Here is a 14,408-nt window from a genome sequence, read left to right as displayed (position 1 = left end):
TTGGGCACAGAAACCCTTAGTTAAGGTAAGGGAGGGGTCATGTTTGGGTGAGGGGTGGGTGTGAACTCCATGTTTGATTTATTTTTTTGTCTGTCTTGTCAAGTATGATCCTGGATCAGTTACTTACAGAAGCAGGGCAGTGTGCCGTGTATGTTTCTGATGACGAAGGAGGCGGCTTTGGTTCTTTTGTTTAAGTTTACGAGTTCCTGTTGCAAATCTTTTCAGTTGCCAAAAGCTTTGAATGAGTCAGTGATGGGTCCTCCTGATACCTGTAGAGGGGCTTTAGGGAGAGAGGGTCGCTGCCTGACTTCTCCTGTTCTCAAAGTGATGTGTTGGAGGTCATCAGTGCCTCGTGTGACTGTTGTGGCCACCCGCAGACGGTGTCAGTCTTCATTATTACCGCTAATGAGTCCAATTATGGTGACCGAGCTATGGTGGGACGGCAAGTGATTCCTGTGAAGAGAGTCGGCAGGGTGAAAGGAGACGGTCCGCGGTGTCCTGTGCCGAGGGTCAGAGGGTCGATTAAGAGGATACAGCCTGGAGCTGGTTTGTCACTTCTTTTCTCTCAAGCTGGTTCGATACGACACTGTCTCATGTCCAACTGGTACCTGCTGGATGTCGTCTGTCACTTAGATGTCTGAGTCACCTCTGGTACCTTAATTCACGCCCTCTCTGTACTGTTCTTTGGGGACACAGTCTCTCTTCATCGATTACTCATGTCTAGTTAGTGTAGCATAACTTTATAACGGAATAATAATGCCTGCTGAATTTATTGGAACAAGCAATGATGAACTGTGAAAACGCAAAGTTTCAATTTTATTCTTAGCGACGAACCTCATGTTTTAAGGTGGACTTGTATCTACAACCATGCAAGTAAACAGCACACATCTGAAACATACATGAAGCTACGCTACACTCCAATACGGTGCAGACATTTATTTACACATGGACGTAACTTTCTCGTGGAGGTACAACATATCTTACAAATATCACACTACATCCTCTGGATTAAGATGGAAGCGGCTTAGTTTATCAGCAAGATTAATGTAAGAGGGAGTTCTGTCGGATTATTGTGATCACATGAGTGGACTCTCAAACGCCTGTAATAGGGTGAAAGTGTTTAGAGCACGTCAGGAGTCTGAATTCACCTTCAGCTATTACTATTTCTATTGTAGCAGACAGAAGACAAGTGTAAGAAAGTGAGGTGACCCTAGGCAGCGGCATCGACCTTCTTGGGTCTTCTCATCTTCCTGCGGCGGCCACTCATGATGAAAAATGTCTGGAAATCCAACAAGAGCAAAGATCCTCTTAAAGTCTAAGAAAGTTATTGGATACTTGAACAGTAAACATCATCCCACTTTGCCTCTGCACTTTTAACCTGGTTGCGTAACCTGGAGGTTGGCTGGAATCAGTCTTACTGACACTCAACACTAAAATGGGCCCCAGGAATGATGGCCTCGGTGCCTCACACGGGCCGGCCCTGGTACGCCACAGCGAGTGAAAGAGAGACAGTTCTGTCATAATATGTATCGATTGTCTGAGGAGACAAGTGAAGCGGGTCGACTCTTTATCAGGACAGTTTGGCTCAAGGTTTCCTGTGTTCGTCACATTTCTTTCTCGATGGGAGGCTCACTTCTCAGTCCCAGTGTTGCCCTGTTCATCGAGTTCATGTTAGAGTTTGGAGATCTTTTGAGAAGCTGACTGGTGGTGTATTTCCACGAGTACTCTCTTCAGCTTCTGTACATGCAGCTGTTATAGTCAGTACATTTCACTTCTCATTCTAGATGTTTTTCAGCTCTTATCTGCATAATGTGTGAGGTCGGTGTTTATTTACTTGTGGTTTAGCAGAAGCTGCTGCCCACACTCAGGTGTTTATTCTGTGAGTACTTCTGGCAGAAAAAACACAGTACAGAATGACTCAACTTCCAAAACAAGTGCAGCGATGTCTACAATCCTGGGACGTCACCCACCCGCCAAAAACTCTCTGAAAATCTGTTGAAGAGACAACTTTCAGAGTTGTGATAACGTGGGATAAGGTGAGAAGTTCAGTCGCTCCTGAGGGACCATGAGTGGAGAAAGAGATGCTGGTGGCTTGTCAGTATGCCTCCCGAAGGCCCCCCCCAGCGAGGTTCTCTTTGCACATCCAGCTGGTGGCTGTGGGGCAGACTGATGGAGTGAGTTTGCTTTCATGTTGACAGATAATTCGTGGAGTCAACAGGTCAAAGTTGTTTTCAACAACAAAAAGAGGCCTAGACAGTCTTCGGCAGGTTTTTATGATATATGATTGATTCATGTTTGTAAAATTGATGCACCACTTTTCATCCAGAACCAAAAATAACCCTCACGTGTCTTAAAAGGACTCAAATCTTGTAGAACCTCGTTCTAGCTGCCATCCAGGAGCGGAGGACACCTGTACTCCAGTAGGTGTGAGGAACTCCAGAGGTCATGGCGACATTCGCCCGTGGCAGCAAAGCCCGCCGCTGGTACAGAGACACATTTGTCTCTTTGTAGAAGCTTCCAAGTGTAAGAAGCTAATGTTTATTTCATTTGGATGCTACAAAGTTAGCAGCAGCAGGGTTTATCTTCACCTCTCCGCCACAATGTAAGAACAATTCCAGCACAGGTGTATTAGATTGCTGCAGACCGGGGGGATTGTGCTTGTCCAGCCACTCAGTGTGTAGTTTGTAGACAGGTGACTGCCACAGGTCAATAACTCTGATTAAAGGTCTCTCTCTCTCTTTCTCGCTCTCTCTCTCTCTCTCTCTCTCTCTCTCTCTCTCTCTCAAACACACACACGCACACAGACCAGATGGTGGTTATGTTTTTCTGGCTGATACTGGTTTTGCTGCTGCAGAGAGAAATGCTCTTATTTTCTCCAAGGCGTCCTCAAAACACGCATGTCTATGTGTTTTGTCTGTCTGCTGTTTTGTAGCGATCACATGCCAGGAGAGGGAAGGGGAAGGAAGCGTATGGCGTGATGTATGATGCTCAGAGGCTCACAGATCTGCATGCCTCTGGCTTCAGCCATGACGATAACTGTCAAGTACTGTGGAGCAAATGGATGAAGCCCCATGATACGAGCTATCCAGGGACGTCAGATACCAAACCTGGTGTGATAAACAGAGGGCGTCTCTGAGACGGAATATTTGATACGATAGAGATTCCCCCTGCAGGATCAGCCGCTCCTTTTCTATGCCGCCACAGGGTTGCTTAAACTCCTCCCAACATTTGTCAAGTGTTGTGTTTGCCATCCTCTCGATGATTTCTGTCAGGGAAGACGGCTAATATACGGGCTTGAGTAGAGCGCTGTATTTTTGGCTGCTTTTATGTGATGTTATCAGATGAAGCATGTGGGGGATATTCCTTCGATTCCTCCTCCACTCACTAACAGAGAAGTGTGCTCAGTGTTCGACAGGACTTGAGAGGCGTTAAGGCTCTCCCTCCCCAGCTGTCGACTGGAGCATCTTGTGTACATTTTTAGCAGCTGATATTTCCGATGTAAACCTGCGTCTTGTCGAATTTGACCTAGTTACTAATGTCACTGCATGCATTCTCAAAGTAACTGACAGAGAACTGCAGATGTTGCAAAGAGGGAACAGGATAAGTCGATAAATGCAACAATCCAACACATCCTGTTTTAACATCATCATCCCATTTTCTAGCAGACATCATTAAATCAGACAACTCTTCATACGCTGAGGGAATGTGAGTTGGGTGGGAGGAGGATGGCAGCTGGACACCTCGGTTTGAGAAGACCACTGTTCTCTCAATGAAAACTTACCTAACTTTACTGCTGTGTGCCGGTGTGACTGATACTTGTTACACGAATGACATCGCTGTTGGTTTGAAGTTTCCAGTTATGTTTGCCGTTGGACTCCCAGGAGTCAGCGACGTGAGCCTGCAGATTTTTGGCTTTTATTGGATCCTGGACGACCAGACTACGAGTTTTCGCAGACTAATCAAATGTTGTGTAAGACGAGACTCACTCTCATGGGTTCTGTTCTGGATCACTGGAAATTCATCAATGTCATGTCAAGAAAAATACAGTGTAAATATCACAATTGTATCCTGCCAGTGGCCTAGAACAGTCTTCAGGATCCAGGGTCTACAGTTGGATCCTGATCAACTCCAAAATTGAGTTGCTTGTCCCATATAATATTACCCACACACACACTTACACACACACACGGTGACCTTTCTCTCTGAAAACACCCTCTGGCCAATTGTTACATTTACTTTAAAGATCAAGAACAAACATGGCACCTTAACTTGTATCAATCTAATTAGTTTTCTTTTACAATGAACATTAAAACCTCAGCGAGGTGCTCCCACAATGAGACTTGCTCTGAATCTATTAGTCGAACTTTCACTCTCCATATCGAGGTGGTCCGTCTTTAGATGTCCTATAAATCAAATCTCTATTTTGCAGATGTTAATTTATTGCTTCTAATTTAAGTAGTGCAATAAATGGACGTTAAATCACAGCTAAGCCTCCTGACACTCCTCCTGTCGTCTGTACAGGAGACAGTTTTCTGCTGAGCTATGTAGGATGAAATAACGACTTTTTTTTGTAAGAAATTACAAGAAAATTAACACTTATGCATCTTGCATTGCATGAATATGTCATAATAATTGCTCATAAAGGAAAACGTTGTCTCTCAGTCAAGATTTTCATCTTGGGAATATCGTGTTTTCATCACGAGATCTATTTTGAAAATGTCCGTTTTTTTCTGCCCCCCCAAGGCATGTCCCACCAGGGCATTTACTCCGGAATTAGCCTCCAGCTAATGCCACATAATAGTTAAGCTAAATCTTTGCCGCTGTAAAGCCTGCATGCCCCCGCTGGTACGTAACTCTCTCTAGTTCCCGATATCTCGTCTTTATCTCCCCTCAGCCCACAACACGAGAGGAGGAGCTCCTCAGTGTCTCCATGTGGAACACAGATGAAGACAGATAATTTGAAATGCTATTAAAAATAGAAAAAGACTCCAGCATAAAGGACATAGCAGGTAAATCGATTAAAGTGAACATCTGAGGACTTGTAGATTCTCTCTCACATCTACATGAGCCATGTGTCATTCACTGCTCACACTGTTGGCATGGAAATAGATGCTTAAAATACTTGATCCCTCTGCTCCGGCTGTTTTCAGAACATGGCTCACAAATGAATCGCTGCAAATGCACCTCACATTGTGTATTTAGAGAAGCTGTCTGTATGTAGAGATTAACGCTGAATTTAGATCTGAGCCCGACCACGTGGCTCCGGAGGATGATGTAACGTCTGTCTCCTGATGCCGAAGAACTTATTTCTCTTAAGACTGAAATCGCCAAAATACAATTTCTGCTTCCGTTTTCAGCCAAAAATTCACTTTCTTTCCAGTTCTTCCAATTATTTTTTGTCCCAAAGTTGTGGAATGTTTAAATGTATTTGTAGGAAAAGTATAGATAAAGAAAGGGTTTTTGGGCTTCTTGTCAGCACCAACAACAGTGTGATATTACACTTTAATAGATGTTGCTGCTGGTCATGATGGAGGCAGCTCTCCCCCCGGGTCAAACGGTGACACGGCTGCATGTGGGACTGGCTGAAGTTAACCATTCCGTTTTTGTCTCGAGACCAAATCAGACCTTCAGCCTTTATTCTACTAGGAAAGTCAAGAAGAACAATTTTGTACTGACAAAGGCTGCCTGGCATTGGAGAATAAGTGAAGTGAGAAAATTGTCATGCAGGTGAGCGCTGAGGTGCCAGTCAGGGGGAGGGAAATCAAAGTTGTTGTCTGGCAACGTGAGTGGTGACAGCCTGACACGTACCCACTGAACTGGCCTCCACCAGTGGGCACTGAATTGTAGTGTGAGCTCAGAAACTGGCAGCGTTTATCTCAGATTTGATTCTGAAGGGAAAGTTTAGAGTCACATGACCAGCACAACAAGTGCAAGTCTTGATGGTCGAGATTCACCCCTCACCGAATACAGCAATAAAACAGAAATGATCCTTCAGGGAGTAAACTAGGAATAAATATGTGTTATTTTTGCACACCTGTGGAGGGACAGGTGCTTTGGAAACAAACTTGTGTCCACTGCAAAAGAGAAACGTAGGGGGCGAAGTTTCAATTATCCAAAATGTATCAGTTCATCACCAGGGGATTACGCACCCCCCAAAGAAACCTCCATATCACTTTCAAGATCTAGTTGTCATTCAGTGTTCATCATCATCATGGTATTTCTAGCCCTCCATTTTTATGAATGTCATGTTTATTCAACCTTTATTGATGCAGGTAATGCCATTTCTCTAGATGGAACTGTTTTGGACAGACAAACATGTTCAGCATCGTCAGATGTATCAATGCACTACTTTCAATTTTCAAGTAAAAGAGGAAGCATATTAAAATACATTGACCCAAAGATGCATTAAATATCTCCCTGTGGGATCAAGCTGGACAGATTTAGAGGAAGTAACGCGTACCAGGTTACAGGGTCGATGAGGCTGCAGGCCGAGCTCTCTATCAACGTCACAGCGCTCATATTGAACGTTGCTGCAGTTTCAAATGATGAGGTGAAAGTTTGCAAACCTCAAAAAAACTCAGGCTGTAATGAAGCCTTGACTTGCTGGAGACAGATGAGGAACTGAGGGGCTTTGTAAAGGGCCACTATAAAATAAATAGATCTATTTTTGAACCGTGAAGCCAGCTACTCTAGTGGTTTCCCAGTGATAGGTCCCCTTTAAGGTTGGCCAGACGTGCCGCAGAGGAAAACTATCAAATTCCTGCAGTGAGAAACATATTTATAAAATGATAAACAGAAAAGAAAGATAAAGCTTTGATATTAAAGTCTGCTCTTGGGTATGTAAATATGTGCTTTTGTGTGGAAACCCTACTGTGTGGTGGATTAGGGATATTCTGCTGAACTTTCCGTCTTTGAACTATTGACTATAACGGAGATCCAGTGAGTTTTTAGAAGAGAAATTAGAAAAATAGAAGCAAATGTGAAACCTGAGGGATGAATTCAGCGGGGAGAGATGAAACGAGAAAGACGGAGAAAAAGCTGTTCCATCCCTTGTGAGTTCATTTTCGCCTCAAGTGTTTTTAAAGAAATCCAGAAAAAATAAGGTGGAGAACAGGAGCAAGAGAAGGAGACATGACCGTCAACAGAAACAGAGCAAAACGTTGCAGAAGACGAGGAGAAAATGTGGCAGAGAGGAGATAAAGTGCCAGTCTGAGAATAATTATAAAGAGGGAGAGAACAAATGATTCAGCATGGCTGCAGCTGAATAATGCACATAGAGAGGACGAGCTTGCTAGCAGGGACATGGCGAGACGATGCAGGTACAGCCGGAACATCTGTGGTTTTGTCTTCAAAAGAGAAAACACTTCTAGTTTACATGTTAATTCCTGCCGCTGCTTTGTAGACTAAAATGCACGATGACAGGAAGACGAGTCGAGCCTGAGAGCACAAGACCGGAGTAATGTTTGGAAGGCCAGCGTCTGCCAGGAAAAACACGATTTCTTATTCTCGCCACCGGTCGTCGGTTCTTTGACACGCTCAGAAGAGGAGGCAGATTCGTATTTTCTGGCGTTGAATGCCATACCATTTAAGAAATGTGTCATTTTTAATTTGAGACAGTTTTTGAATGTCACATCCATTTTATGAATACAAATGGATTTCCCAACACATGCAGGCTGGTGCAAAGAAGAAAAGTCAATTTCTTTATAAATGTTGAGGGTGAGAAAGGTGAGAACACAAGACTACGAGTGTATCAGTGGAGGCAGATTACATCTCTTAAGGCTTTTATTGAGTTGATTCTGCGGTTGAAGCTGTTTGGATTAAATTCAGTCACATTTAATGGTAGATTTATGACTTCAAGCACCATTTAACGTGTGTGGAGTATCTCCTCCAGTTGAACAGTACATAAATACATGACACCACGAGTGTTTAAATGCATTTCCAGCGGAACTAGAATTGTCAGCCCAGTCTCGTCACAGTCCATCTCATCAGTCAGCACCCGTCTATCGCATGTGTCAAGCAGCAGATTTGTACAAACGCCATGCGAACACTTTGTGCTCACAACAGTAAAGATATATCATTATACACTGGTGCTACACTAGTGTTAAGAAAAGGTTTTGGTTAATTTAGTGGTGTTGCATGTCAAAGGAGCCGATAGCAGAGGCTGCTAACGTTCCCAGAGCCTTTAATGATGTCATCAGGTTGTTTTCCTAAGTAAGTTTTATACATTACAGCCGAGTACATGCGTGTAGACAGATCCTAAATCAGCCCTGCGATTGACAGGCAATCACTCTAATACCCCGCCTCTCTCTCAGTGTCAGCTTGGATTAGCTTCCTGTGACCCTTTGCTGATCACGAATTAATGATTTATTCTGAACAAGAACTCAAAAGTTCCATTCCAAATGTTCGTCGTAGATTTGATGCATCTGAAGAAGCTCATTTAATCTAGCTGTCATTGGCTAGACTTTTTCAAAGGTCTTGACAAATTATGTCCAACTTGTAATGAGGCTCAATTAGAAAAATGTCTATGGTGAGTGACAGATGACTTGGAAGGGTTGGACACATGGCACTTACTGGAGTTTGTCTTTGCATTTGGCAACAAAAGTGAGGTGACAGCCTTTTCCTCACTTGTCTCTGATACTCATCTTCTCCTTCTCTTGTCCTTCTCTCACATCCTCCTCTCAGCCCAGAACTGTTCGGGTCTGCGGACGTGTGCTGAGTGTCTGGAGAGGGCTGAGTGCGGTTGGTGTGGGGATCCCAGTAACACTGGCAGGGGGGTTTGTATGGAGGGGTCTTACCGAGGGCCCCTCAAGCCTTCAAATGGCAGGGCTGGACCCCGAGATCAGGACAGACTGCGAGAGCGTGACATGGTGCTGGATCAAGGTCTCTGTTCATCTGATCGTGGCTACAACTGGGCTTTCATCCAGTGTCCAGGTGAGTGAACCACAGTAGGTTACCGAGTCTAGACTGAGTCTAGACACAAGTTTCACCACAAGCCTGTCGAAATCTGCTTTACGTCTCCTTTCCACATACATATGTCGAGAGTCCACAGACTGGACTGTGTGGTAGCTAAAACAAGCTAATGGCTATGGGTGAGCTAACAGGCCACTTCTCTCTCTGTACCACAGAGAGAGTTTTCTACACATCTAGCCATCAAAAACCAGACCAAATCAGCCGCTCGCCCCTCAACTAATCCTCAGGATTTTCTATTTCTTCATATTTTAAATGGGAATGAAGTTATTCCAGGTGCACGCATGTGAAAACAAAGCATCAGTTTTATTCAGGTGCATCTATCAACTGTTAATTGTGGAATCGGTGTGTGTTTTCTTTCCAGCATGTCAGTGTAACGGTCACAGCAGGTGTGTGAACAGCACCGTGTGTGAGCACTGTAGCAACCTGACAGCAGGGACCCACTGCCAGAGCTGCATGCCCGGTTACTATGGCGACCCCACCAACGGCGGGAAGTGCAACGGTGAGTGCAAGGTTCACTTCTAGTTGTTTTTACTTTGTGAAACAGCGAAAACAAATCGTGATCGTGATGAGTTTGGCTGGCATGTCGTTATGTTCAGAAGTCACATGAAACACTTCAGGAAGAGCTGCAGAGGCAACACAAGCCTGTGAGCTCATTGTAGACCTCTAGCTTGTTCCAGCAAGCACGCTGTCCTCCATCCTTCCGACACCTCAGACAAAAGCTTCATTTCTTCCATGTACGCCAGGAAAATAACAAGAAGGAGGAGCTTTGCAAGCACATCAGCAGATTATAAAGGGTGACTCATGAAGGCACAAAATCCAGTTACCGTTTTTAGCTTTGAAGATGACCATCCGTCTGAGCAAGGCCACAGCGAGTGTTCGGAAGCTTTTTTTATGTCAAGTACTGTTTGTTTTGGTATTTAACCTAAATGTAGAATTCCAGGTTGTACGTTTGTAAAAGTTTTGTGTCCCTGAGTTACTTTTAGAAACGTCAGCCCCTGTGAACAGTTCCTGAACCCCCCTGCCCGTCATGCTCCCTGCTCTTTTTTGCCCTCTGATCGAATACGTACACACCAGAGCATGTCAAACTTCCTGCACCGGCTGGTAATAGACACACGCAACCTGAGGGGGGCAGTGTTTCAAAGCTGTGGGTTCAGCTTTGATGTGGCAACCAGGCTGAGGGCCGGAGCAGCGAGGAGGAAAAGAACTAGCGCTGTCCATCGATGCCGTAGAAACCAGCGTCTTCCGTTTCTAGTCATCACACACACACACACACACGCACACACACACTTTATGTGCCTCCTTTTTTCCTGTCAGCAGATTTGATGCATTGTTTTGCTCATAAGTAAAAACCTCTGCAAATCTCCCACTGAAGAGATGAACAGATGCTCTGTGTGTGTTTGTGTGTGTGTGTGGATGGGTGATAGAAAGCAACCGCTACAGGAAGATATGCGTGTGATGTGGGGGCGGGGGGGACGGGGGGGACGGGGGGACTGAATTGGATGGAGGAGTGTAATGAATGAGTGAGTGACTGCCTGAGTGTGAGTGAAGCGAGTGGGAGGTGCAGTAACATCAGTCTTGGCGTGACAGATGAGCGTTTTGGTGTGGCGGCTGCCTGACATTAAATCGCTCTTAATCATTTTCTTATTTCCTGAGTTGACTGGTGTCTCCGTCCTTAGCGGCTGTTTGCTGCGAGCACGGTGCTGATGGATGCGCGTCCTGCTGGCTGCTGCACTCCGCGGCCTCTGATGCTGCTCTGCCTAGCTTTTGTTGCACTTTTTCTTTCACCTGTTCTTCTCTCTCCTTCTCTTCTTGCTGACTTACTTTACTCCTATTTGCCTCTTTATTTAATTAAATCCTGTGGTCTGCCGTATGTCGCTCAACTTCCTCTCATTTCCTCTCTTGGCTCATGTCATTTATCCGTTCTTCCCAGATTCTTCCCTTAGCTCATCTGGTTACTGTTGTGTTACAGCTCGCCTCTTTTTCCTTTTCCTTTCCTCCATCTCTCTCTCCTGTCCTCCATCTCTCTCTCCACTCCTCCATCTCTTTCTCCTGTCCTCCATCTCTCTCTCTTCTGTCCTCCATCTCTCTATCCTCTCCTCCATCTCTCTGTCCTCTCCTCTTTCTCTGTCTCTCTTTAGAATGATTACATTTACCTTGAGGTAAGCAGGGGTTAGGCATTTAATGATGGAAAATGATGAAGAGACATCTCCTTGCCCGTCCAGCAGGAGAGGGGACCTCGTCTCTCAGGGTCATGAAGAGGATGGACAGGTGAGGGAGGGAGAGGGCAAGAGAAAATGAAAGGAGAGGGAGGGGTAAAAAGAAAGTACACGTAAAGGTAGAATCAGCGGAGAAAGACAGATACCCTTGGATAGAGAGAGGATGGAGGGAAGAATAGAAAGAAAGATGGAGGACGGACAGAGGACAGCGTCTGTGACAGATGATTAACTAACCTTGTCAAATCTGCTGTGTGTGTGTGTGCGAGCGTGTGTGTGAGTGCACACGGGGCATTAGTGTCACTCCTCTCGGACTGTACCACTCACTTTGTCCTGCACACACGGGATCAAATGTCGCCCGTGAGCTGACAACATGTTGAATGTGTTGAGTTTTTCAGTTCCTCTGAGAAGAACATGTTCTTTAGAGAGATGGACTAGAACCGTCACGTTTCATACATTTACACGTCCTGGGAGTTTTCGTTGTGGTGCCTCCATCCATGTTATCACAGCGGGGAGAGGGACGGAAACTTCAAATAGCTTCATGGGAGGACCGTGACAGAGCTCCTGTCTGGCAGTTTATCCCCCTCCAGAAGGAGTAGTGGAACAGGTAGTAGTAAATGTAGTTGCAGTATTGTACTTAGTAAGTATGTCAAAGTATCTTTACTTTCGTATTTACAATACTTGTCTCACTACCTGATGAGGATGGTAGACTTTGACTTCCAACTTCAGGATGACATCACCAGCTGGAAGACTTTTAACATGCCCCCTAGAGGTCAACAGAGACCAAAACCTGGTCCGAGCCACAGTTCTTGTACAGGTGTGAGTGTCGATGTTACAGCTGAATATTCGGAATATTCCATTTCCCTCACCTCAGCGTCATCTTTTATGTGACTGTTGCGTGAGAGCTTTAATAGTGAAGTAGCTGCTCTTCCTGCCAGCAGCAGCGGTGGCAGCAGCAGGCCTACCGCTGCGCTCCATCTACCCTCTGAACTGTCTTCCAGCCGACACCTCAGCTTGTATTATTTCTTCTCCTGCTACGTTGTGCTCCAGGTATAGAGCTCCTTCGCCGTTGCTGCTTCACAGCGGAAGGTTTTATTACCTCTATAAATTTTGCATGATTCACATCAGTAGCGCTCCGTCTCTATCTGGCTCTGGTGCTCCGTCTCCACGCCTGTTGGTGAAGACTCTCATTCATCCTGGTGGTTTGACACCTTGAAGTGCTACACAAGTAGCTGCTGGGTCTTGGGGACCTTTTGTCACCTATCTCTCGTCACTTCACTTCCTCGAAGTGCTACGGGTGACTTCTACTGTTGTTTTTTAAGATGTCAAGGAAAGATGATAAATGCATTGAAACTGGAGTAGGAGAGTAATTGAATAACAGATAATTATGAATGTGCCATGAATTAATGAACACAATGTTTTTATATGAATTGGACAGGTTTTGTTTGTGCCGAGAGCAGTTTGCTTTTTGCTGTGGGAGGAGACCTGGCAGACCTGTCACTGGTTTGACTGTAATAAAGCTCTGCAGGGGTGATGTATTTTTGTCAGCTTGATTTTGAGTGGTCAAAGCAGGAAAAGCACTGGCGTAAACGCAGACTTAAACAATGGCTGTATTCCATTTATTTTCCTGGTTAGCCCCATCAGTGAATGGCTCAAAGCAGCACCAGAACCCTGCGCCCTGGTCTCCAACACAGGATAAATTCCACCTCCAAAGGGAAATATCTGCTGTGGAAAGAGACCACAGTCAGTCAAATTGTCCTCGTTTGTCCCTGTCTGGCTTGCGTCTCCCCGTGTGGAGTTGAGTTGTCGATGAACAGTGCTGAAGCGGAGGGAGCTCTTTGAGCTTGTGTTCCGGTTCGATGGAAGGGAGCTACAGAGTTTTTGAGTGCTGCCTCGGCAAGAAATTGGCAACCTGGCGGCATCAACTGGGACAGATAGGACAGCAGCATAGAGCGAGTGTGTGTGTGTGTGTGTGTGTGTGTGTGTGTGTGTGTGTGTGTGTGTGTGTGAGAGATGGATAAGACAGAACCAGCTGTTGTTGAACTCGAGCAGCAGCAGCCTGCAGAGTTGCTGTATTCACTCGGCTCTGTGGCGGCGCTGCCAGATCCCCTCACCTGCTGTCTCAAGTCTGTCCACATGCTATTGTGTGTGTGTGTGTGTGTGTGTGTGTGTGTGTGTGTGTGTGTGTGTGTGTGTGTATATACATGTGCGCATATTTGCACTTTTAAGCCTGCTCGGTTGTGTTTATATACCTACAGAGCCCTGTGGCAGCATTGCAAACTACCCAGCATTCCTAGCGCTATCAAGTCATCTTCCCTCTGGCAGCTCTATTCCTGGCATCTGACTGGTCAACATACGGACGCACAGACAAATAGGAACGTACACACGCACACACACAGAGCTGCGCGTGCAGAAACGGTTCAGTAAATATGATTTTAAACGGCTTTTGAATCCTTTTTGATCTCCAGTCCAACAGTGTTTTTGAAGTCTCACTGCCACTTTGACTCACGTCTCATCGAGAATAAGCTGCTTTCTTTGAGACTGTGTGCTTTCATTTATAGCTTCAAGCACTCAATGACATTAACCAGCATTCATTTAACAAGACTATCTACTTCACTATCATGCAGAATGAAGAGTAGGAAGGAATCCACATGCAAAATTAGCGCAGCAACCTGCCTCACGGTTATTTAAAATGCAACCACACCAGCTTAAACACCAAACATTTACAAGGATTAATGGGAATTATACATGAAATCAGTGAGTCTCCCTAAAATGGAACACTGACTAGGGGCTTTAGAATCAGCTGAGGACCACACAGGGGAGCTCCTAAATTACTGTAAATGACACACACGTCTCTGAAGATGAAACTCATTAATCCCGAGTCATATTCTACCTCGTCACGCTGAGAGATCCTGCTTGAAGAGGATGTTGAATTGTGTTAAGATACATATCACGATACATATCACGATACGTATCACGATAAACGTATCGACGTTTAGCCTGGTATTTTGTAAAGCACCTGATAAATGCCTAATTTAACCGCTCAATGCATAAAATCACACCTGTGTGATGTTTCTAGTCTGACTGAAAACATTGTTTTTATATTTGTTGGTTTTTCTGTTCTGTTTTTTTTTTTTCCCCATGAGGACAGTTTTAAAATGAAGCGAGGAATCTGTACCGATGCTGCTATGATGATATTTTTACAACTCATTTGTCTGATATGAA

The 14,408-nt window shown here is 45.0% G+C and overlaps 1 protein-coding gene across 15 annotated transcripts in view; it reads left to right on the top strand.

Moving 5' to 3' along the window:
• atrnl1a (attractin-like 1a) overlaps nt 1–14,408 on the top strand; it is a 204,417-nt gene that overhangs the window by 60,839 nt on the left and 129,170 nt on the right. For all 15 annotated transcript variants that reach the window (XR_015109331.1, XR_015109332.1, XM_086179718.1 and 12 more), the window contains 2 exons: nt 8,683–8,931; nt 9,332–9,469. Coding sequence is in view for 13 of the 15 variants with exons in the window: in XM_086179718.1 (XP_086035844.1) it covers nt 8,683–8,931; nt 9,332–9,469 (387 nt within the window). In the remaining 2 variants the exon portion in view is untranslated. The remainder of the gene's footprint in view (nt 1–8,682; nt 8,932–9,331; nt 9,470–14,408) is intronic.

Source organism: Aulostomus chinensis, chromosome 16, assembly GCF_037954235.1.
Source record: "Aulostomus chinensis isolate RoL2024-O1b breed Wild chromosome 16, RoL_Achi_v1.0, whole genome shotgun sequence".
NCBI lineage: Eukaryota > Metazoa > Chordata > Actinopteri > Syngnathiformes > Aulostomidae > Aulostomus > Aulostomus chinensis.
This window is presented reverse-complemented; position numbering and strand designations above follow the sequence as displayed.